Below are 24,574 nucleotides of genomic sequence, written 5' to 3'. Positions count from 1 at the left end.
GCAGGGTCAAATTTCTTTGACTAGTTCCTCATCATCCATCGGCACATTCACTCTAAAGTTGAACAACTTCTTCAATTCCACTCATTTCCTCCAGATTAAAGGTGTAGCCATTAGAACTTGCACGGGATCAAACTAAGTTCCTTTTTGTGGGATACCATGAACAGTGTTTGTTTTAGTTCCACTCAAGACAATTCCCTCATCTCCTTTTCTACTACCTCCATGTGTGCATTTGTGCTGCTTCCTCTTCTCATACAGAACTTGAAAAGTTCATCACTTTCCAAAGCAAGGCCACAGAGATCCATAGTTCCTCCCACCTTGCCTTGTTCCCTGAAGGGTTACATTCCACCCTCTCAGTTCTTCCCTCTCTGTCACACTTGCTCTGGTGGTGTGACATTCTGCAGAAATGTCTCCCTTCTTCTGGAACCATGGCTTTCCCTCTACTACATGGCTGAAAAGCCCAACGAACAGAGCCAGACCTGAAAAGTTAACTTTTCCTCTGTCCATAAAAACGGTTGAGTATTTCCAGCATTCTCAAATGTTTCTGCCATCAATGGAAGACATCTTTAATAAATCCAATTGGAAATTCAGGGCAGATGACTTCACTCCAAGATAGGGGTGAACAGGGAACTTATTTCCACAGAGAGTGGGAGAGACTGGAATGGCAGTGATGGCTTTCACTAGGAGCTAAGTAAATATGTGAAGAAGAAAGGAATAGAAGGAGATGACTATGGAGAGTTGAAGAAAGCTGAGAGGAACCTAGTGTGGAGCAGGAACAGTAGCACATTAAGTGGACAGATTCGATTGCCTTTATGATGTAAAACTATGCATTAAGTCACCTGCGACTTCACATGCTGATCTGGGGCAGTCACTAAACTCGCACAACTCAGCCACAGCATGACCACGATCGACAACACCAAGCAGCCAGCCAGGATCCAGCGGGGTAACCCTGAGCGCCTAAGGTAGCAAAGAGAAAGCAGATCAAATAGACCCTTTTCAATGTCATTCTACTCTCCCAACCCACCCACATTTGAGTAGAAAGCAGTTCAGTTATGGCTCAGGAGGCAGCATCAGAGTGCAAGTTCCACCTTAAAAGCCTGGGCACAATAAAAAATTCCAGACTGACTTTTTAAAGTCTGCACTAAAGGAATCTGACATTTCCAGAGGAAGATAAAGTTCAGGTAGATCACTAAAGTAAAGCCTGGTCAGCTCTGTGAAAGCTTCCATAGTCATTGTTCTGAAGAATAGCAGCAGGTGTCTGCCTAATGATCAGTCATTATTCCAAAGAACAGCATCACTAAAATAATGGATTATCTCTCTGTTTTTTTGTTTATGTGGAATGCTTTTGAGAAAAAATCTTAAGTGCTAAAGGGCAAAGTTTACAAAAGAGACTTGGGAATCTTGTCCCCATCTACATGGCAGAACTCAGTATTGTCCGTGCATGGATACCAGACGCCTGCTCCTGGGAAGCCGGTGTGCACCGGCTGTGAAGGAGCGGTTGATTTAAAACCTGATCGAGACCAGCCTGCAACACAAACGTTCAAGGTCGGCCAAGGTGCGACAAGTGAAACGAATTAGTCAAAATATCAGCCAATATAATCAAGGTTTGCTCTAGGAGAGTGGCCTTGTCGAGGGAAGTGCCTTGTGTGAAAAGTGCGAGTCTTTGTCTCGAGAGTCTTCCGCGAGGAGGCTGAGGGAGGAGACTACACCACAGTTGGAGAGGGTGAGAAGTGGAGAAGAAATGACAGGTCAACTGATTCAGTGTGCTGCTTGCATGATGTGGGAGGTCAGGGACGTTGATGGTGCCTCTGGCTGCTACAAATGTGGAAAGTGTGTCCAGGTTCAGCTCCTGAAGGACTGTGTTGAGGCACTGGAGAGGCAACTGGGTGACCTCAGGTTCATCCGGGAAACAGAGATTTTTCTGGACAAGACCTGCAGCGAGATCATTACACCAAAGATACCGGGGGGGGGGGGGCGGTGGGCAACGATGAGGACGGGATGGATGCTTGGAGTACAGGAGACCCAGGGGGATATGCCTCTTGAAAACAGGTTCACCCTCTTGGAAGCTGTCAGGACAGAAAGCAGTACCAGTCTGAGAGGCGGACGGGTCTGCGAATCAAAATTTGGCGCTGAAACAAAGCCGAGGAGACAGAAGTGAGGCAGAGCCATGGTAGCAGGGGAGTCCACAGTGAGAGATACAGATAGGGGTTCCTGCGGTAACAGGTGGGATTCAAGGATGGTGTGTTGCCTCCCTGGTGCCAGGATCCAGGACGTTACAGACTGATTACAGGGCATCCTCAAGGGAGAAGGTGATCAGCCGGAGGTGGTGGTGCATGTCGGCACAAACGACGTTGGGAAGAAGAGCAGAGACATTTTGTAGTGTGACTTCAGAAAACTCGGAAGACGGCTGAAAAGCAGGACCTCCAGGGTGGTTATCTCTGGTTTGCTTCCAGTTTCTTGTGCTGGTGAGGGCAGGAACAGGGAAATAGGGGATCTGAATGTGTGGCTGAGGAGCTGCTGCAGGAAGCAGGGATTTAGATTCTTGGACCACTGGGATCTGTTTTGGGGTAAGGATGAATTGTACAGAAGGGACGGGTTGCACCTTAACAGACGGGGGACCAGCATTCTGGCAGGCAGGTTTGTCACTGCTACCCGGGTGTGTTTAAACTAAGTAGTGGGGGGCAAGGGGATGAACAGGAAATATAAGAATGGAGTTAAAGGGAAAGAGAGGTTAAGAAAGAAAACAGAATTAAAGGAGTAAAAAGCTCAGGAAGGGATCGGAGAGTATGGCCAAGTGCAATAGGAATTGATATGAAAGGTGAGGGGAGTAAAAGTATTACTTTAAAAGGATTAAAAGTATTATATATGAATGCATGGAGTATAAGAAATAAAGTGGATGAGCTTGAGGCTCAGTTGGAAATTGGTAAGTATGATGTTGTGGGAATAACAGAGACATGGCTGCAAGAGGACCAGGGCTGGGAAATGAATATTCAAGGTATACATCCTATCGAAAGGACAGACAGGTTGGCAGAGGGGGTGGGGTGGCTCTGTTGTTGAGGAATGAAATTCAGTCACTTGTGAGGGGAACATAGAATCAGGAGATGTAGAGTCAGTATGGATAGAACTGAGAAATTGTAAGGGCAAAAAGACTCTGATGGGAGTTACCTACAGGCCCCCAAACAGTAGCCTGGATATAGGGTGCAAGTTAAATCAAGAGTTAAAATTGGCATGTCGCAAAGGTAATTCTATGGTTGTTATGGGGGATTTCAACATGCAGGTAGACTGGGAAAATCAGGTTGGTACTGGACCCCAAAAAAGGGAATTTGTGGAATGCCTCAGAGATGGATTCTTAGAGCAGCTTATATTAGAGCCTACCAGGGAGAAGGCAATTCTGGATTTAGTGTTGTGTAATGAGCCAGATTTGATAAGGGAACTCGAGGTAAAGGAGCCATTAGGCGGTAATGACCATAATATGTTAAGTTTTAATCTACAATTTGAGAGGGAGAAGGGAAGATCGGAAGTGTCAGTATTACAGTTGAACAAAGGGGACTATGGACCCATGAGGGAGGAGCTGGCCAAAGTTGACTGGAAAGATACCCTAGCGGGGATGACAGTGGAACAACAATGGCAGGTATTTCTGGGAATAATACAGAAGGTGCAGGATCAGCTTATTCCAAAGAGGAAGAAAGATTCTAAGGGGAGTAAGGGGCGACCGTGGATGACAAGGGAAGTCAAAGATAGTATAAAAATAAAAGAGAGGAAGTATAACATAGCAAGGATGAGCGGGAAGCCAGAGGATTGGGAGACTTTTAAGGAGCAACAGAAGATAACTAAAAAGGCAATACGGGGGAAAAAGATGAGGCACGAAGGTAAGCTAGCCAAGAATATAAAGGAGGATAGTAAAAGCTTCTTTAGGTATGTGAAGAGGAAAAAATTAGTTAAGACCAAAGTTGGGCCCTTGAAGACAGAAACGGGTGAAATTATTATGGGGAACAAGTAAATGGCAGATGAGGTGAACAGGTACTTTGGATCTGTCTTCACTAGGGAAGACACAAACAATCTTCCAGATGTAATAGTGGCCAGAGGACTTAGGGTAACAGAGGAACTGAAGGAAATTCGCATCAGGCAGAAAATGGTGTTGGGTAAACTGATGGGACTGAAGGTTGATAAATCCCCAGGGCCTGATGGTCTGCATCCCAGGGTACTAAGAAGGTGGCTCTAGAAATCATGGACGCATTGGTAATCATTTTCCAATGTTCTATAGATTCAGGATCAGTTCCTGCGGATTGGAGAGTAGCTAATGTTATCCCACTTTTTAAGAAAGGTGGGAGAGAGAAAACAGGCAATTATAGACCAGTTAGTCTGACATCAGTGGTGGGGAAGATGCTGGAGTCAATTATAAAAGATGAAATAGCAGCATATTTGGATAGCAGTAGCAGGATAGGTCCGAGTCAGCATGGATTTACGAAGGGGAAATCATGCTTGACTAATCTTCTGGAAATTTTTGAGGATGTAACTATGAAAATGGACAAGGGAGAGCCAGTGGATGTAGTGTACCTGGACTTTCAGAAAGCTTTTGATAAGGTCCCACATAGGAGGTTAGTGGGCAAAATTAAAGCAAATGGTATTGGGGGTAGGGTACTGACATGAATAGAAAATTGGCTGGCAGACAGAAAACAAAGAGTAGGGATTAATGGGTCCTTTTCAGAATGGCAGGCAGTGATGAGTGGGGTACCGCAAGGCTTGGTGCTGGGACCACAGCTATTTACAATATACATTAATGATTTAGATGAAGGGATTAAAAGTAACATTAGCAAATTTGCCGATGACACAAAGCTGGGTGACAGTGTGAAATGTGAGGGGGATGTTATGAGAATGCAGGGTGACTTGGACAGGTTGGGTGAGTGGGCAGATACTTGGCAGATGCAGTTTAATGTGGATAAATGTGAGGTTATCCACTTTGGTGGCAAGAACAGGAAGGTAGATTACTATCTGAATGGTGTCAAGTTAGGAAAAAGGGAAGTACAACGAGATCTAGGTGTCCTTATTCATCAGTCACTGAAAGTAAGCATGCAGGTACAGCAGGCAGTGAAGAAAGCTAATGGAATGTTGGCCTTCATAACAAGGGGAGTTGATTATAGGAGCAAAGAGGTCCTTCTGCAGCTGTACAGGGCCCTGGTGAGACCACACCTGGAGTATTGTGTACAGTTTTGGTCTCCAAATTTGAGGAAGGACATTCTAGCTATTGAGGGAGTGCAGCGTAGGTTCACGAGGTTAATTCCCGGGATGGTGGGACTGTCATATGTTGAAAGATTGGAGCAACTGGGCTTGTATACACTGGAATTTAGAAGGATGAGAGGGGATCTGATTGAAACATATAAGATTATTAAGGGATTGGACACGCTAGAGGCAGGAAACATGTTCCCAATGTTGGGGGGAGTCCAGAACCAGAGGCCACAGTTTAAGAATAAGGGGTAGGCCATTTAGAACGGAGTTGAGGAAAAACTTTTTCACACAGAGGGTTGTGGTTCTGTGGAATGCTCTGCCTCAGAAGGCAGTGGAGGCCAATTCTCTGGATTCTTTCAAGAAAGAGTTAGATAGAGCTCTTAAAGATAGCGGAGTGAAGGGATATGGGGAGAAGGCAGGAAAAGGGTACTGATTGTGGATGATCAGCCATGATCACAGTGAATGGCAGTGCTGGCTCAAAGGGCTGAATGGCCTACTCCTGCACCTATTGTCTATTGTATACCTCCACTGCTTATAACCATATAACAATTACAGCACAGAAACAGGCCATCTCGGCCCTTCTAGTCCATGCCGAACTCTTACCCTATCCTAGTCCCACCGACCTGCACTCAGCCCATAACCCTCCATTTCTTTCCTGTCCATATATCTATCCAATTTAACTTTAAATGACAACATAGAACCTGCCTCAACCACTTCTGCTGGAAGCTCATTCCACACAGCTACCACTCTCTGAGTAAAGAAGTTCCCCCTCATGTTACCCTAAACTTTTGTCCTCTAACTCTCAACCCATTTCCTCTTGTTTGAATCTTCCCCACTCTCAATGGAAAAAGTCTAACCACGTCAACTCTATCAATCCCCCTCATAATTTTAAACACCTCTATCAAGTCCCCCCTCAACCTTCTACGCTCCAAAGAATAAAGACCTAACTTGTTCAACCCTTCTCTGTAACTTAGGAGATGAAACCCAGGCAACATTTTAGTAAACCTCCTCTGTACTCTCTCAATTTTATTGACATCTTTCCTATAATTTGGTGACCAGAACTGTACACAATACTCCAGATTTGGCCTTACCAATGCCTTATACAAATTCAACATTACATCCCAACTCCTACACAGTACTCAATGCTCTGATCAATAAAGGCCAGCAAACCAAAAGCTTTCTTCACCACCCTATCCACATGAGATTCCATCTTCAGGGAACTATGCACCATTATTCCCAGATCCCTCTGTTCTACAGCATTCTTTAATGCCCTACCATTTACCATGTATGTCCTATTTTGATTAGTTCTACCAAAATGTAGCACCTCACATTTTTCTGCATTAAACTCCATCTGCCATCTTTCAGCCACTCTTCTAACTGTCCTAAATCTCTCTGCAAATTTTGAAAACCTACCTCAGCATCCACAACACCACCTATCTTGGTATCATCTGCATACTAACTAATCCAATTTACCACCCATCATCCAGATCATTAATATATTACAAACAACATTGGACCCAGTACAGATCCCTGAGGCACACCACTACACACCATCCTCCAATCTGACACACAGTTATCCACCATTACTCTCTGGCGTCTCCCATCTAGCCACTGCCAAATCCATTTTACTACTTCCATATTAATGCCTAACGATTGAATCTTCCTAACTAACCTTCCGTGTGGAATCTTGTCAAAGGCCTTACTGAAGTCCATATAGACAACATCCACCATTTTACCCTCGTCAACTTTCTTAGTAACCTCATCAAAAAATTCAATAAGATTTGTCAAACATGACCTTCCACGCACAAATCCATGTTGACTGTTCCTAATCAGACCCTGTCTATCCGGATAATTATATATACCATCTCTAAGAATACTTTCCATAAATTTACCCACCACTGACGTCAAACTCACAGGCCGATAATTGCCAGGTTTACTCTTAGAACCCTTTTTAAACAATGAAACCACATGAGCAATACGCCAATCCCCCGGCACCATTCCCGTTTCTAATGACATTTGAAATACTTCTGTCAGAGCCCCTGCTATTTCTATACTAACTTCCCTCAAGGTCCTAGGGAATATCTTGTCCAGACCCAGAGACTTATCCACTTTTATATTCCCTAAAAGCGCCAGTACTTCCTCTTCTATAATTGTCGTACTTTCCATAACTACCCTACTTGTTTCAAAATCTCCCCCATCTCTTTTGGCTCTGCACATAGCTGTCCACTTTGATTCTCCAAGGAACCAATTTAATCCCTCACTATCCTTTTGCCACTAACATAACTGTAGAAACCCTTTGGATTTATTTTCACCTTACTTGCCAAAGCAGCCTTGTATCTTCTTTTAGCTTTTCTAATTTCTTTCTTAAGATTCTTTTTACATTCTTTATATTCCTCGAGTACCTCATTAATTTCAAGCTGCCTATATTTATTGAAGATCCCTCTCTTTTTCTGAACCAACTTTCTAATATCTCTTGAAAACCATGGCTCTCTCAAACTTTTAACCTTTCCTTTCAACCTAAGAGGAACATAAAGATTCTGAACCCTCAAAATTTCACCTTTAAATGACCTCCATTTCTCTGTTACATCCTTCCCTTAAAACAAATTTTTCCCAATCCACTCCTTTTAAATCCTTTTGCATCTCCTCAAAGTTAGCCTTTCTCCAATCAAAAATCTCAATCCTAGGTCCAGTCCTATCCTTCTCCATAATTACACTGAAACTAATTGTATTGTGATCACTGGACCCGAAGTGCTCCCCAACAAACACCTCCGTCACCTGCCCTGTCTCATTCCCTAACAGGAGATCCAACACTGCCCCTTCTCTAGTTGGCACCTCTATGTATTGCTGCAAAAAACTATCCTGCACACATTTTACAAACTCCAAACCATCCAGCCCTTTTACAGAATGGGCTTCCCTGTCTATGTGTGGAAAAATAAAATCTCCCACAATCACAACTTTGTGCTTACTACATATATCTGATATCTCCTTACAAATTTGCTCCTCCAGTTCTCGCTCCCCATTAGGTGGTCTATAATACACCCCTATAAGTGTCACAACACCTTTCCTATTCCTCAATTCCACCCAAATAACCTCCCTAGACGAGTCCTCTAATCTATCCCGCCAGAGCACTGCTGTTATATTTTCTCTGACAAGCAATGCAACACCTCCCCCTCTTGCCCCTCCTATTCTATCACACCTGAAGCAACGAAATCCTGGAATATTTAGTTACCAATCACACTCCTCCTGCAACCACGTTTCACTAATAGCTACAACATCATATTTCCAGGTATCAATCTATGCTCTAAGCTCATCCATCTTTCTTACAATGCTCCTAGCATTAAAATAGATGCATTTAAGAAACTCTCCACCTCCCACTCTCTGTTTATCCTTAATTGAGCAAACAACTTCATTATCTTTTTCTTCCTTTTCCCCTACATCAACCTCCCCTCTCCTAGCCTCCTTAATTTGATTCCCTCCCCCCAACCATTCTAGTTTAAAGTCACCTCAGTAGCCCTCGTAAATCTCCCCGCCAGGATATTGGTCCCCCTAGGATTCAAGTGCAACCCGTCCCCTTTGTACAGGTCACGCCTGCGCCAATAGTGGTCCCAATGATCCAAAAACATGAATCCCTGCCTCTTGCTCCAATCTCTCAGCCACGCATTTATCCTACATCTCATTGCATTCCTACTCTCACTGTCACGTAGCACAGGCAGAAATCCCGAGATTACTACCTTTGCTGTCCTTTTTCTCAACTCCCTTCCTAACTCCCTATATTCTTCTTTCGGGACCTCTCCCCTTTTCCAACCTATGTCATTGGTACCTATATGTACCACGACTTCTGGCTCCTCTCCCTCCCACTTCAGGGTATCTTGGACGTGATCAGAAACATCCCGGACCCTGGCACCAGGGAGGCAAACTACCATCTGGGTCTCCTGACTTCGTCCACAGAATCGTCTGTCTGACCCCCTAACTATTGAGTCCCCTATTACTATTGCCCTCCTCTTCCGTTCCCTATCCTTCTTAGCTACAGGGCCGGACTCTGTGCTGGAGGCACGGCCAGTGTTGCTTCCCCCAGGTATGCTGCTTCTCCAGGCCTCTGGGCTAATACAGCAAGCAGACTTGGTTGGTGGAGGTCAGGGGGTTGGTGGCTCACTGCTGGACTGAGTCCAGTTTGCCATCACCGTACAAAACCAAAGGCTGGTGTTACTCCCTGTGCCACTTCAGAGCACCTTGTCCCAGGACTCCTAACAAAGGAGCTGGGCAAACAGTATCTCTAGCACAACCCCTGCTTCCCTTCAAACCCTGGGATCAATATACTTCACACTGCCCAATCAGGTTCTACCTTGATTCCCAGACCATTTACCTGCATTATTTAACTGCACAACACGTCCTTGGTAGTTTTTACACTTTATTCTGCATTGTTTTTGTTTTACCTTATTCCAGCTCAATGCACTGTGTAACAATTTGATCTGTATAAACTGTGTGCAAGACAAGCTTCTCCCTGTATCTTGGTGCATGCAACAATAATAAATATATTTTTGGGTAAATGACAATGAGCAATTAATGGTCTTCATTCATGGAAAGCAATAATTGAATTACTTACAACTATTTTGGGATATTTTGGTCCAACCAGATTAATTCTAATCTATCCTAAACACGATGGCAAAGTGTCAGGATAACTTGCAGCAGATGAGCTGGAAGTACAATAATCCAGATCAGGTGAGTTAGAGGAAGTGTGTACTCCCACATTACAGAGACACTCGGGCAGTGTGCATTTGTCTGCATTGTGGTTACAATGCTGTCAGACCGGGGTCAGACTCGCAACAACATCAGGGTCAGTGAGATGTTCTCCTACCGTGACATGCAGCCCAGGAAGTCATGCTGTGATTGTGAGCCCTCTCGATCGGTGAACTTCTCTTTCAGTACTGGCTCTGGGACCACACTCCCATCGGCACCCTTCTTTACACTGTCAACAGCAGCTGCAAGCAACAAGGGAGATTCTGAATAGAGCAAAAAAAAAAATGCCAGAAAGGAAAATCCAGAAGGTAACCACACTGCCAGATACGAGCTTCCTCCCAGTTGCAGGTTGTAATGACAGCTGGGGACAAGATTATATGCACAACATAATAAGCTACAAGAATTTGATTTTTTTTCCCACACAAACCCGGATCAGGAAGGCTCAGTGCGGATCAGAAGCAGGGTAATGTAAGCTCTCAATCCTACCTTGGAAAAGTGTCCTTCGCAGGCCCACTTCTCAATCCCAGTTCACGTAACAAACACCTTGAATTTTAGCTCATTATCTACCCAGAGGCTAGAGAGGGAGAGAGCTGAATCAACTGGGCAGGAATTCTCAGGTGGCATGTTAAATTGAGGTCTGTTGATTTTAATGAATGTCAGATAAACTTTGGTAAAATTCTACAAAGCCATAGGGTCTTCTGTCCAACATTGCTCTCAACCAGAACACGTATCTGGCTAAATATCACAAGCCAGAGCATAGGATTTTGATGTGCCCAAAGTGCTGATTCTTCCATAATCCATGAGAATTTAAGACATTGGAGCAGAATTAAGCTCACCAAATCTTTTCCACCATTTGAACATGGCCATATTATTTCCCTCTCAACTCTATTCCCCATATCCAATTAATGCCATTACTAATTAAGAACCTATTACCTCCACTTTAAATACACTCAACAACTTGGCCTCCACAGCTGCCTGTGGCAATGAATTCCACAGATTCCCCACCCTCTAACTAGAGAAATACCTCCTCATCTCCTTCACCTCTGTTCTAAAAGGATGTCCATGCAATCTGAGGCTTGTGCCCTCAGGTCCTGGACTCTCTCAATATTGGAAACATCCTCTCCACGTCCACTCTATTTAGGCATCTCAATATTTGGTAGGTCTCAATGAAATACCTCCTCATTCTCCTAAACTCCAGGGAGTACAGGCCCAGAGACATCAAATGGCTCCCAAACAGTAACTGTTTCATTCCCGGAATCATTCTCGGAAACCTCCTCTAGACTCTCTCCAATGCAGCACATCCCTTCTCAGATAAGGGGATCGAAACTGCTCAGAATACTCCAAATGTGATCTGACCAATGTTTTATACAGCCTCAGCATTACATCTTTGCTTTTATATTCTAGTCTTCTTGAAATGAATGGTGACATTGCATTGCTTTCCTTTATTACCTACTCAAACTACAAGTTAACCTTTAAGGAATCCTGCATGAGGAAATCCCTTTGTACCTCCAATTTCTGAATTTTCTCCCATTTAGAAAATATTCTACACCTTCATTCCTTCTACTAAACTTAATGACCATACATCCTCTAAGCCACGTGTTTGATCAACCTTTAACCCCAAATGGCAGCCCTGACCCTCTGATTGACAAAGGGAGAGAACTCCCTTTGCTTCACCTGCTGACCTGCTTGTGGTTCTGGTGTTCCAGGAACAGTCTTTGGCCCCAGCTCATCATGGCGTCCAGGGATCCAGTCCTGAGGATTCTCAGCCTCATTGGGTCGTGAGGGCACCAACTCTAGGGACGAGAACTCGACTTCGGGGTTAGCCTAGTGGAACAGGAGAACAGACACTAAACTCAGGTCCAGGAAGGGAGGGATATGGTGAGGGGCAGAGCCCGACGAAGGTGAAGGAAATGGGGTCTGACAGAGGGAGGATGTTGGTAGGAGGGTGAGATATTGGATAGGGCCAATGTATTGTGTGACAGTGTCATGTCAAGGTGGGAGGGGGAATGGAAGGTCAGAAAGGGGAGTGTTTAGTGGGAGTGAATTGAATTGACTTTATTTCTTACATCATTCACATACATGAGGAGTAAAAATCTTTACGTTACATCTCCATCTAAATGTACAATGCACAATTTATAGTAATTTATAATAGATAGTATGTATAACAGGATGGTCAATATAATATAGAAATACAGTTGAGTCAGCATGAATTAAACAGTCTGATGGCCTGGTGGAAGAAGTTCACACCTACAGATGTGCTGGGCTGTCCGCACTACTCTCTGCAGAGACCTGCGACTGAGGGAAATACAGTTCCCATACTAGGTAGTGACACAGCCAGTCAGGATGTTCTCAGTCGTGTCCCTATAGAAAGTTCTTACGATTTGGGGGCCCATACCAAACTTCTTCAACCATCTGAGGTGATAGAGGCGCTGTTGTGAGATCCTCGGTGATGTTTATGCCGAGGAACTTTCAGCTCCTCACCCTCTCAACCGCAAATCCATTGATGTCAACAGGGGTTAGCCCGTCTCTGTTCCTCTTGTAGTCCACAACCAGCTCCTTTGTTTTTGTGACATTGAGGGAGAGGTTGTTTTCTTGACACCACTGTGTCAGGGTGATGACTTCTTCTCTGTAGGCTGCCTCATTATTATTTGAGATTAGGCCAATCAGTGTAGTGTCGTCGTAAATATAATTAGCAGATTAGAGCTGTGGGTGGTGACACAGTCATGGGCATACAGAGTGTAAAGGAGGGGGCTTAGTACACAGCCCTGAGGGGCACCTGTGTTGAGAGTCAGAGGGGCAGAGGTGAGGGTGCCCACTCTTACCACCTGCCAGCGATCTGACAGGAAGTCCAGGATCCAATTACACAAGGCAGGGTGAAGGGTGAGGTCTCTGAGCTTCTTGTCGAGCCTGGAGGGAATTATGGTGTTGAACACTGAACTGTAGTCCAAGAACAGTATTCTCACATAAGCATCCTTTTTCTACAGATGTATAAGGATGGTCTGTAGAGCAGTGTCTGTTGATCGGTTGTGTCGGTAGATGAATTGTGGGGAGTCCAGTGTGGGTGATAGCATGCTGCAGATGTAGTCCTTGACCAGCCTCTCAAAGTATTTGCTTATTATTGAAGAGAGTGCGATAGGACGCCAGTCGTTCAGAAATGTTACCTGGTTCTCTTTTTAGGTACCGGAACAATGGTAGATTTTTGAAGCAGGAGTGTGGGTTATCTGAGAGAGGGTAGAATGACAGAGACAGGCAGAGGGTATGGTGTTGGAGAGGAGCAGTGTGTTGGTCGGAAGGATTCAGTATAGGTATTGGGGGCATAGTTGGTGGTTAGACTAGATACAAGAAAGGGCACAAAGGGGAAGCTAGGTGGATGAAGAGTGGAGAGCAAAGCATCAAAGGCACCAATATCCCAACTGCAGGGTTTGGGATTTATGGGTTGATTAGCTGTGCGGTTTGTGGTCAGTGGGTTGGTTAGCTGTGGGGTTTGCTGGATGGTAGGTTGGTTAGCAGGGGTTTGTGGATACAGGGTTGGTTAGCTGTGGGGTTTGGGATTTATGGGTTGGTGAGTTGTGTGGTTTGTGGTCAGTGAGTTAGTTCGCTGTGGGGTTTGGTGGATGGTGGATTGGTTGGGTGGGGTTTGTGGATACTGAGTTGGTTAGATGTGGGATTTGGGGGATGGTGGGTTGGTTTGCTGGGGTTCAGGGACAGTGGCTTGGTCAGTTTTGGGGTTTGGTGTTAGCTTGCTGTGGCGATTTATGGTTTCTACGGCAGGGTTTACATTACCTGGAACACCACAACTTTTCCATCATCAGCCTGCAGATAGAAGGTCCAGGTGGAGGAAATGAAACTCTGGGCTGAGTTGACAAAATCACTGCAAAGGTTGGACACGTAGTCAAAGAATGAGAATGAGGGGGCTTCAGGGGTGATTGTCAGGAGCTGCAAGAGATACAGAGTTTTACTCCAAACAAACATAACCAAAAGAGGCATTGATATATCCCCTAGATGCACACTGAGCTACTACTTACTGTTGAACTTCAACCTTGAAGAATGACACACAGGTGACAGAATAGAGACATAGGTCACTAAACCTATCAAGGCTATTCTGATCATCAGAGCTACCATTAGATCTTATGATACAACAGAAGGTTATTTGACCCATGCCATCACCAACTAAGTACTCATTCAATCTCTGTGCACATACTCATTGAGAAAAATCACTTAATAAAGCTTGCAGGAGGAACATTGCTTAGTTTCCCACTTGTTCAGGGAATCCTTTCCACTGAGCTACCTTACACCTTATTAATACCGGCCTCTGCTCTGTGCCAAGGATGAGAAGAGGCAATTGGTGCAGGGGGTTGGTTGAGGAGAAAAAGGCCCTGAGGAAGTAGAGAGGTTCCCCAGTTTACAACTTCTGGAAGTCCTGGGTCACATGGAGCAGAGAACCACTCGTGAGCTCTATGGGGTAAATTCAATGATTGGATCTGCATGTTCAATGCATGCAACTGATCCTTCTATTTAGCAGGCATCCTCATTACTGATGCTGTCTCCCAGTTCCACAACTGTAGAAGGAAGGCCATATCTCAGAGCTTTGGCAAGCTAACAAGCTCCACAGCCATTCTCCTCACTGATAAAGGCAAATGGAAGTAAGAATGAAATGGCTTCCAATGTCCTTTGAAAAGGCAAGAACCCAGAACATAAATTTCAAGTCTCATACCAGCCAGTAAATAAGACCAGATTCCCGCTGCAGCACTGAGGAACAACACACATCTGTAGAAGATGAGGTCAAAATGGACAGTGAAGGTTCCCATAGTTGTAACACATTGCCACTGCTTGCTGTCAAACCTCAGGCATAAAGAATGACCAAGAGCATGACAGAGCGGAGGTGCAGATGTGGATCTGAGGTATTCCACACACTTTACACATTGCTGTTCATGGGATTTTGTTTAGCGCAAACTGGCTGTCAAATTATTCATACTGCTTCTCGTAGCAATTAGCGTGATGCTATTACAACTCGGGGCATCGGGACTCGGAGTTCAATTTCAACATTGTCCGTAAGGATTTTGTATGTCCTCACCGTGAATGCGTAGGCTTCTTCTGGGTGCTTCAGTTTCCTCCAAATGTTCTGCCTGTGGTTTGAGTCAAGACAATAAGCTGCCTGTCTACCCATGATTGCCTCTGTATTTGCACAGTGATTGAGGCCTCACCTGCTTCACGTCTTACGCTTGCCTGTGTGGAAATTTCTACCATACTGAGGTAAGGGTCATAGGGAAAGGGCAGGTAGATGGGGCTGAGTCCATGGCCAGAGAGATCAGCCATGATCTTATTGAATGGCAGACCAGGCTCAATGGGCCAAATGGCCTACTCCTGTTCCTATTTCTTAGGTTCTTACGTAAAATTGGCAAGTCATTTTATTATTCTCACATGTACCGAGGTACACTGAAAAATATTGTTTTGCATGCCATCTATACAGATCATTTAATCATATCAGTGCATTGAGAAAGTACAAGGTAGAATGCAACATACAGTGTTAAGAGTTACAGAGAAACAGCTAATACGATATTGCAGCTGGCATGTTACCTGTTTCTGTCTCCTCTCTGCTTCTAGGGACTGTTCCCTGCACCCAGTGATGCAGCCATACTGTTCCTCTGTCTGACTGTATGCCTCCAGGCATGCTGCAATCACAAGTACACAAACCACTCTCACTTCAAGAAGATGAAGATCCTTCTTCCCTCCATTTTCTCCCTTTCCCCCATCCAGACTCTCAAAACCAGAGGAGCAGGGTGTGAAAGTTAGGCAAATTAGATTAAACAAGATGAAGAAGACTAGACACATTCAACATGTCTGATCCATGACCTCACCTCATCCTGTCTTTCCTCCATTTTCCTAATCCCTGAAAAAAAATCAATCTCAGATTCAAAATTAACCACTGACCCAGTATCAATGATCATACTTGGAAAAAAAAAATCAAAATTTTCAGGTAGAGATGTTCCTGAATTTCACATTTGGGAAGTTTCATTACAGTTCTTAGATCTCAACTCACTTCCAGTCTTCAACCAGTTGATAAAGTGAGCAGAAAGAAACTACTCGTTTTTGATCATTTTGAAAACTTCAATCAAATCACCTCCTAACCTCCTAACTGTAAAGAAATGCTCTCCTTTGAAGGGTGGCACAGTAGAGTAATTGTTAGTACAACGCTTTGTAGTATCAGCGACCTGGGTTCAATTCCTACTACTGCCTGTAAGGAGTTTATATGTTCTCCTCCCAACTGCATAGGTTTCATAGAAACATAGAAATCTACAGCACAATACAGGCCCTTTGGCCCACAATGTTGTGCTGACCATGTAACCTACTCTAGATACTGCCTAGAACTTCCCTACCGCATACCCCTCTATTTTTCTAAGCTCCATGTACCCATCTAAGAGTCTCTTAAAAGAACTTGGTTTCCTCCAAATCCTCTGGTTTCCTCCCACAGTCCAAAGATGTACCAGTTGGTAGGTTAATTGGTCATTGTAAATTGTCCTGTGATTAGGCTAGGATTAAATCGGGGCAATGCTGGGCAGTGCCATTTGAAGGGCCAGAAGGGCCTACCCCACACTATATCTCAATAAATAAGTAAATAAATGAATAAATACATCAATAGATGAATAAATAGATTCTAATTTGAAATACTGCTTCCAATTCTACTTCCAATTTTAGAAGGATGATGAGGGCTTGGTTATAGTGCAGGGGAGAATGGCTGAAATTCTCCAGTAGACATATGAAAATTTCCACTAGAAGTGGGCTATGTTGGTGGAAAGGGTTAAATTGATCTAAGAATAGGTTGAAAAGTTGGCACAGTTTGGAACAAGGGGCCCGTACTGAGCTGTAGTGTTCCATGTGTTGTGTTCTAGATGGGGGCATTCAAATCTCTTGCATGACAAGAGGAAAAAAAGTTTGTTCCCCTAGGTGTAGCAAACAATAGGAGGATACTTAACAGTATATAAAATGGTGAGGATTTTTGATAGTGTTTTTATTTGTTCACAGGACACAGACATCATTGGCAATGCCTGTATCCCCAATTAACCTTGAACCAGTAAAACTGTTCCTCTGTTAACCACACTGATGGGTGTAGAGCAGAGGATCCCAAACTGTGGTCCCATGGCAAGAAAAGATTGGGAACCCCTGGTCTAGAGTCACACATAGGCCAGACCTAGTGAGGATGGCATATTTCATTTCCTGAAGGAAGACGAGATGGTTTTGACAACAAAACAGTAGCTTCATGATTATTGGTATTCAAACTGGCTTTTGTTCCACATTTATTTAATGACGGATTTAAATTCCCTAGCTGTTGAGGTAGGATTTGAACTCATATTAATGGCTCAAGACACTGACTACTAGTCCTGAATTTAACCAGTCTATATCCAGTAGTAGGAGGGTCAGTCACTAGAGAGCACAAACTTAAAGTGGTTAAAATCAGAGCCAGAAAAATGTTGAGCTTTTGTTTTCATGCAGCAAATGGCAGAGAGATGGAGAGCATTGCCTTCAAGCTGGTTCAATAGATACTTATAATGGGAATTAGATAAAATTACTAAATGGGATAAGTGTGCAGGATTTTAGGGGAAAATGGATAATTTAACAGACTTTTAAAGAACCCACAACAGCATGATGGGCTGAATGGCTTTCAGTGCTGTATCGTTATGATTCTATAGCGAGTGGCACTGACAATGCAGATAGTAGAGCTGGAATGTCACTCATCTGAAAACCAGATGTATACCTTTGACTCCTAAGGAAGAGTTAAGAGTCAGGTGAGTTCAGTGCAGGTCAGATCAGGTTAGCAACTTTCCTGCCCCAAGAGCAGCTGCAAACAATGGCTTCTTTGACAGTCTGACAATATCACCTTTAATGAGGCCTCCTCTTCATCTCCAGGTTCCCAAACCACCAATTCCCCTGAAAAGTGAAGTTTTAAAGATGACCTGACTGAGCTGGTAAGGATCAAAAAGGAGCAAATGGAAAAAAACTATTTTTTTTAGTGGGGAGGGAGGAAATGGAGGGTGGTGGATACTAGAACAGGAGGAGCTATCTAGGGGCAACATCAGTAGGCACTGATTTTCATGGATTGTAGTGGGAAGCTGGAATTCTCTTGAACTCTGGACAAAGAGACCCCAGTCCTCACCTGCCTCACACTCAGCTCTAGTGCTGTTCAAACCACTGATTCCATCCACAAACTGGCAGATAGAGAGAAGGCGGCACCCGCGTTGACAGGCACCCAGTGTTGCCTCCTGCAGGAGAAATAAAGAAAAGGCAATACTCAGCAAATGGCATGCGGTGTGAGCATTTCAAATATGATTTTTCTCAGCTTTGTCAGCAGGCGGTAGCTTTACATTGTAAGCTCACGAACAAACTCTACGACTCGATCTTCGATAGCAGGGCTATGGTCCCAGCACAGGTCAATGGGAGTAGGCAGTTAAAAAAGTTTTGACATGGACTAGATGGGCTGAAGGGCCTGTTTCTGTGTTGTACTCTTCTAAGGCTCTATGTCTCTAAACCCAAAAGTGATATACAGCACTGGCTGGCACAAGGTAAAAATTTCAACGTGAAAAACTCATTTGTACGTGACCAAAGATCTTTATACTGTCATATATTTGTATGACATAGAAGACTATTGGGCCCATCAGAACAATACCATTAGTTCCACTCCCCCATTTACTTCTCTGTAATCTATTAGCTCTCACATGTCCATCAACTTCACCAGGATTCGCCTGCTATTCACATACAAAAGGGGTAGTTTACAGTGGCCAGTCTACCAACTAGCATTTCTTTCTCATCTGACAAACACCAGTGGCCACTGCATGTGTTCAGCAACAATTGGACAAAAATATTTTTATAAGATTAGAGTTTTGTTCATCCTCTCTTGAAGGGGTTGGAACACAGGTTCCCATGGATAATGACGCTTACTGGATGAGAGTCACAGTAGAAACTTACCGGTGCATGGATCCATAAGCAAATACTCTCAATGGAATTCAGGTTCCTCTGGTAACCACTCTTCCAAGTATAGGTCACTGACATAAGGGTCCCATACAAACTACTATTCACTGGTGTATGGGTCCCACAGAAACTGATTCCCACTGGGATATGGGGCACCAATTCTCATTGGAGTATGGTTCCAAAGCTCAGCCAATGCTCATTAACTGCTTTATCAATGTGGATATTATGTACATCAAGCATCAATTGGTGACAATCAAGTGATGCACGGTTTAAACATCGAAGTCCACAGTAATTATCAGAGTACATGTATGTCACCACATACAGCCCCGAGATTTATTTGTCTGCAGGCATACTGATATATATATATATATATATATATATATATATATATACACACACACACACACACATACAAATATACATATATGATAGTAACTAAACAGGATCATGAAGGATCAGGTAGAGCACAAAAAACCATGCAAATGCAAATATAAATAAATAGCAATAAATATCAAGAGCATGAAATAACAAAATAAAGAGTCCTTAAAGTGAGTTAATTGGTTGTGGGAACATCTTAATTGATGAGTGTAGTTATCCCCTTTTGTTCAAGAGCCTGATGGTTGAGGGGTAGTAACTGTTCTTGAACCTGCTAGGGCAAGTTTGTGGCTCTTGTACTTCATGCTTGATGGCAGCAGCAAGAAAGACCATGGCCTGGGTGGGTCGAACTTTGATGACGGACCCTCTCAATCGAAGCCATTGTTCACACTATTGACTCATGACCCAGCTGGCATCTGCTTTCTCCGTAGAATCTGGGCTTGAACCAGAGGCATGCACGGGCCAATATCGCATCGCTGCCAAAGCACTCACTACTCCAGCGAAGAAAGTGTGAACAATTCACAGATAAAACACAAATTACACATGTCACATGAATTGCTAGCTTTACTTAAACAGATTTCATCAAATTCAGCTTCCCAATCTTGTCGACGCAGCAATAGTTGTATTAAATCTGGACATTAATGTCTTTCTGCAAGTCAGATAAACGGCACAGAGAGAATCAATGTCAGCTCCTTCCTCATCTGTCAGTGCAAGGGAGCAGATGGGATACTGGTACATTACACCCACCTCAATCTGTCATGCACACAACAGGGATGTGTGCTGCAGCAATCAGCTTCTCAGTACAAATATACCAGAGCCCTGTGTGCACAGACCGATCAGAAAGCAGTTTTCCCTCTGCTTAGCAATTGCTGGAAATCACACTGAAGTTGCTCCAGGATCAAATGTTTTGACAACTCCGTCACCTTCCCTGCTGACTGGAACACAGTCACCAGGATTCACTGGGAAATGTGCAGCAGACTGCAGGATCTGCAATAAATCTGTTCCATTTTCATTCCTGTCTAGTAATAGTTTGCAAAACAAGGACAATAAACTAGCAAAGGCATTTCTCCTGTGCTTCCCCCTCACCCATCGTCTCTCTTGTGCAAAACCCTTCTGCCAGTTCCACTTTCTCTTACCCATGTTTCTTAGCCCAGCTTTCAACTCATCCTATTCTTCCCCATGTTTATCCTTCTCTTCCCTTCATTCTCCTTCCCTTGCCCCTTTCTCAATCTCCCTTTCTATCCCATTCTTTCACTTCTCTCCTCCATAATTCTTTTTCTTTCTTCCTCTACCCATCCCACTCTTTAGCATTTCAAACACTTTTCTCTCCATCCGTTCTCTCCATTCCCCTGTTTCCTCTCTCTCCATCTTCTCTCTCCATCACCTTCTGCCTGTCCTCCCCTCTCTCTCTCCATCCCCTTCCCCCTCTCTCTCCATCACCTTCCCACTCTGTCCCTCTCTCTCTCCATCCCCTTCCCCATCTGCCCCCCTCTCTCTACCCCTGTCCCCATTCTCTATCCCCTTCCCCTATGTCCCCTCAATCTCCTTCCTCCTCCACCCCTCTCTCTCTCCATTTCCTTCCTCCTCTGTCCCCCCCTCTCTCTCTCCCATCTCCTTCCCCCTCTGCCCCCTCTCTCTATCCCCTTCCCCTGTCCCCACTCTCTATCCCCTCTGAATTTCCTTTCCCCGTCCCCCTCTCTCTCTCCATCTCCTTCCCGCTGTCCCCTCTGCCTCAATCTCCTTTTTCCTCCGTCGCCTCTCTCTCCATCCCCTTCCCCCTCGTCACCTTGCTCTGCAACCCCTTCCTCTCTGCTGCCTCTTCTGTTCCGCCCCTACCCCCTCCCTCTCCGTCCTCTTCCCTCCATGACCCCTCTTTCTCTCCACCCTTCCATTTCTGTTCCCTCTCTCTCCCCCTTCCCTTCTTCCCCGTCCCCTTTCTCAGAACGCTCTTCATCCATCTCCATCTTCACTAACTTCCCCATGCTCATCTCCTCCTTCCATCTCCCGTTTTCTCCATCCCCCCTTCATCTTTTTTTCTATTTTTCACCATCTCGCCGTCCTTTTCTCTGCTTCTCTCCCCCTCCCCCTGCTCATGCACCGAGCAAGGGAGTCTCGGCTGCAGTGCAAGTCAAAGCTGCCTTACCCTGGACCGCCCGGCCAGCGGGAAGGTGCTGCGGCAAAGGCTCTGGCACCGAGTCGTGTCACCGACCAGGCCGTCTAAGGGATCGGGTACGGCGGGGCTGCAGGAGGCGGCGGCCGAGAGGATGAGGAGAGCGGCGCGGACGCCGACAGTCGCTGCCATTGTTCGGCTCAGAGTGACGGCGAGTCCGCAGCAGAGCCCGGCGCGGCGGCTGCGGAGTGCGGCAGGAGGCTGACGTCAGGGAGAGCCGGGGAGTGACAGAGCGAGCATTAATACTTGTGCCGCCAGCATTAATACTGGGGCAGGTTGGTAGTTAGGGGGTTATGTAATGGAGCAACAATACAGAAATGTTAGAGTCAACAATACGGCTCTTTTATTATTGTGACCTGGATACCGGAACATTACCATCTCGCACTTTGGGCATCAATACTGGGTTTAATACCACATATTTAATACTGGAGCACTAATGGGTTTTATAATCAATATTGTGCTGTTGCAACTTTAATACTGGGCCATTGGTATTGAGGAGATTCTTAGTACAGTTCTACTGAGTCATTATTACTGTGGCATTAATGCTGGGGGATTTACAGGTGCACCTGTAACTGGTATATTAATGCAGAGGAATTAGTACTGGAAGATTAATGCTGCGGTATTAATAATGAGGCTTCACAATACTGTAGATAGACTGCCTCTTTTAGCATTAATATAGGAGCTTTAGTAGCAGGATTGTGTCCCAGCAACATTTATACTGAAGTACGAGTAAATGATACTGAATAATAGGACATTAATTTTTGATTTATTGATTTTTCAGGATCTAGGTGTCACTGGCAGGGCCAGCATTTACTGTCCTTCAATAGGTGATGGTGATGCTTAACCTGGTTGAGCCACTGAAGCCCTTCTTGTGAAGGTATGGCCAGTGTGGAGTTCCAGGATTTAGACCCCATCATGATGAGCAATTTAAAATGTACAGTATCTACAAATTCCCATGCACTGCCTAAATTCGTAAACTGGTTTATTCTTGCCACATGTACCAATGCGCAGTGAAAAATCTTGTTTTGCATGCCATCCATAGAGATCATTTCATTTTTACAGTGCGTTGAGGGGAAACAATAACCGAAAGCAAAATAAAGTGTTACAGAGCTGGCGGACAATATGCTGCAAGGTAGATTGTAAAGCTAGAAGTGCATCTTATTGTACTTGGGGACCATTCTATAGTCTTATAACACCGGTTAGAAGCTGTCTTTGAGCTTCCAGGCTTTTTTATCTTCTGCCCAGTGGGAGGGGGGAGAAGAGAGAACATCCAGGGTACTAGCCTGGTCCAGTGGTGGCAGTGTTCTGGGATTTAGGAGATGCTGGCAGTGTTCTGGGATTTAGGAGAACATCCAGAGTACTAGCCTGGTCCAGTGGTGGCAGTGTTCTGGGATTTAGGAGAACGTCCAGAGTACTCGCCTGATCCAGTGGTGGCAGTGTTCTGGGATTCAGGAGATGCTGGCAGTGTTTGCACGGGTGAGTAACTAAGGCATTTTAGACATTACACACTACATCCATCTACATTAATACTGATGGATGGGGTATCAATCACATGGGGCTGTTTTGTCTTAGTTGACAGATGGAGTTCTACTCACCTAGAAATACAGAGGGTATTCAATCCTGTTTTCGTTGATAGTTGAACAGTTTTAAGGTATCGGGAGATGAGACACTTGATGCACTCTACCCAGCATCAGACTGCTCTTGTTGCCACTGTGTGTATGCAGCTGGTTCAGCTGACTTTCTTACTTACTTGCTGCCTGTTACCTCACTGGGCTTTAAGGCAGCAAAGACGACCCTCCATCTCTGGTGGTGTTCAGGCCTTCCTTCATAATGTCAGTAGCTTCCTCTTGGTTTTCACTCCTGTCAGTCACACAAGTCCCGGGAATACCATTGCACTCAGACGTAGAAGGATTCTTCATTGCTGTTTCCGTAACAATTTTGTTTTTTATCAGTCAGTCCAGTTAGCCCTGAGCTGAACCCCTGAACCTGGAGGACCAGTGACCTCTACCCTTTGACCTGTTTGGCATGGGTGACCCTACCAAGAGCCAAAGCATAAAGTCCTGACTCCAGCCAACATAGATCTCCAGGTCATTGAGGCACACAAACTTCCAAACCATGATAAGGTTGTGGTCTTCTTGGAAGAGTTGACTTATCATGCCAGAATCTTTGCTGTAATACAACAAGCTCAAAGCTTGTTAAGCAGCCTCATGTGTGGCACCTTGTCAAAGGCCTTCTGAAAATACAAGTCTCAACATCAGCCAATTCTCCTTTGTCTATCCTGCTTGTTATTTCTTCAAAGAATTCCAACAGATTTGTCAGGCAAGGTTTTCCCTTGAGGAAACCATGCTGACTATGGCCTATTTTATCATGTGCCTCCAAGTATCCTGACACCTCAGCCTTGGAGTTGACTTTCTGGTCAATGGCAAACTTTAAGAGGTATTGCAGGACTTGACGATAGCAATGCCATTGAATAAATTCTTGATTGGTCAGGGTATGAAGGGATACGGGGAGAAGGGAGGAGATTGGGACTGTGAGGAATATTCGATCAGCCATGATGAAATGGAGGAGCAGACTCGATGGCCCAAATAGCCTAATTCTGTTTCTATATCTTATGGTCTTAGGTCCAAAGCTGTGTTACCCTGGCAAAATCAAAACTAGAGATCGGCAAGCAGCTCAGAGTAACTTGGGAGCACTGCTGATACTTTCAACACTTTGGTAACGATGGAAAGACTGATGCCACTATTGTGACTGAACTGCAACAACTTGGCTAGAAAGACAACTTTGTTCGGGAAAACAGATCATTGTTGTTACAGATGAGATGTTGTCTGGCCACATAGGCTGAGCTATGGCTATGTTATCAGCTGCTTTCTTTACATCAGTGGGACTGTGCCTCTACAGGTTACCACTTGGGTATTAACATGATCTCATTGATACAACAGTCTTCATTTAGGACATTAATACTAATGTTTTAATACTGGGAAATTTAAAATGGATCACCATTTGAAATAGAACATGTCACTCAGGTGCTGATACAGGACACGAAAGATGGGATGGTCATCGGATTTTTAACATTATGACTGTATCACTGCAGAACTAATTTTGGGA

At 44.5% G+C, this 24,574-nt stretch overlaps 1 protein-coding gene across 1 annotated transcript in view; it reads right to left on the bottom strand.

Moving 5' to 3' along the window:
- Positions 1 to 21,674, bottom strand: part of tmem59l (transmembrane protein 59-like) — a 28,900-nt gene extending 7,226 nt beyond the window's left edge. Inside the window, exons 1-7 of the mRNA XM_063032506.1 lie at positions 21,443 to 21,674; positions 18,113 to 18,218; positions 15,538 to 15,632; positions 13,744 to 13,896; positions 11,643 to 11,784; positions 10,079 to 10,202; positions 837 to 954 (exon numbers count right to left, since the gene is read on the bottom strand). Coding sequence (XP_062888576.1) covers positions 837 to 954; positions 10,079 to 10,202; positions 11,643 to 11,784; positions 13,744 to 13,896; positions 15,538 to 15,632; positions 18,113 to 18,218; positions 21,443 to 21,601 — 897 coding nt within the window. The 5' untranslated portion in view covers positions 21,602 to 21,674. The remainder of the gene's footprint in view (positions 1 to 836; positions 955 to 10,078; positions 10,203 to 11,642; positions 11,785 to 13,743; positions 13,897 to 15,537; positions 15,633 to 18,112; positions 18,219 to 21,442) is intronic.
- Between the last annotated feature and the right edge of the window lie 2,900 nt (positions 21,675 to 24,574).

This window comes from Mobula hypostoma, chromosome 24, assembly GCF_963921235.1.
Source record: "Mobula hypostoma chromosome 24, sMobHyp1.1, whole genome shotgun sequence".
NCBI lineage: Eukaryota > Metazoa > Chordata > Chondrichthyes > Myliobatiformes > Myliobatidae > Mobula > Mobula hypostoma.
Note: the sequence above shows the minus strand (reverse complement) of the source record. Positions and strands in the feature narration are given on the sequence as shown.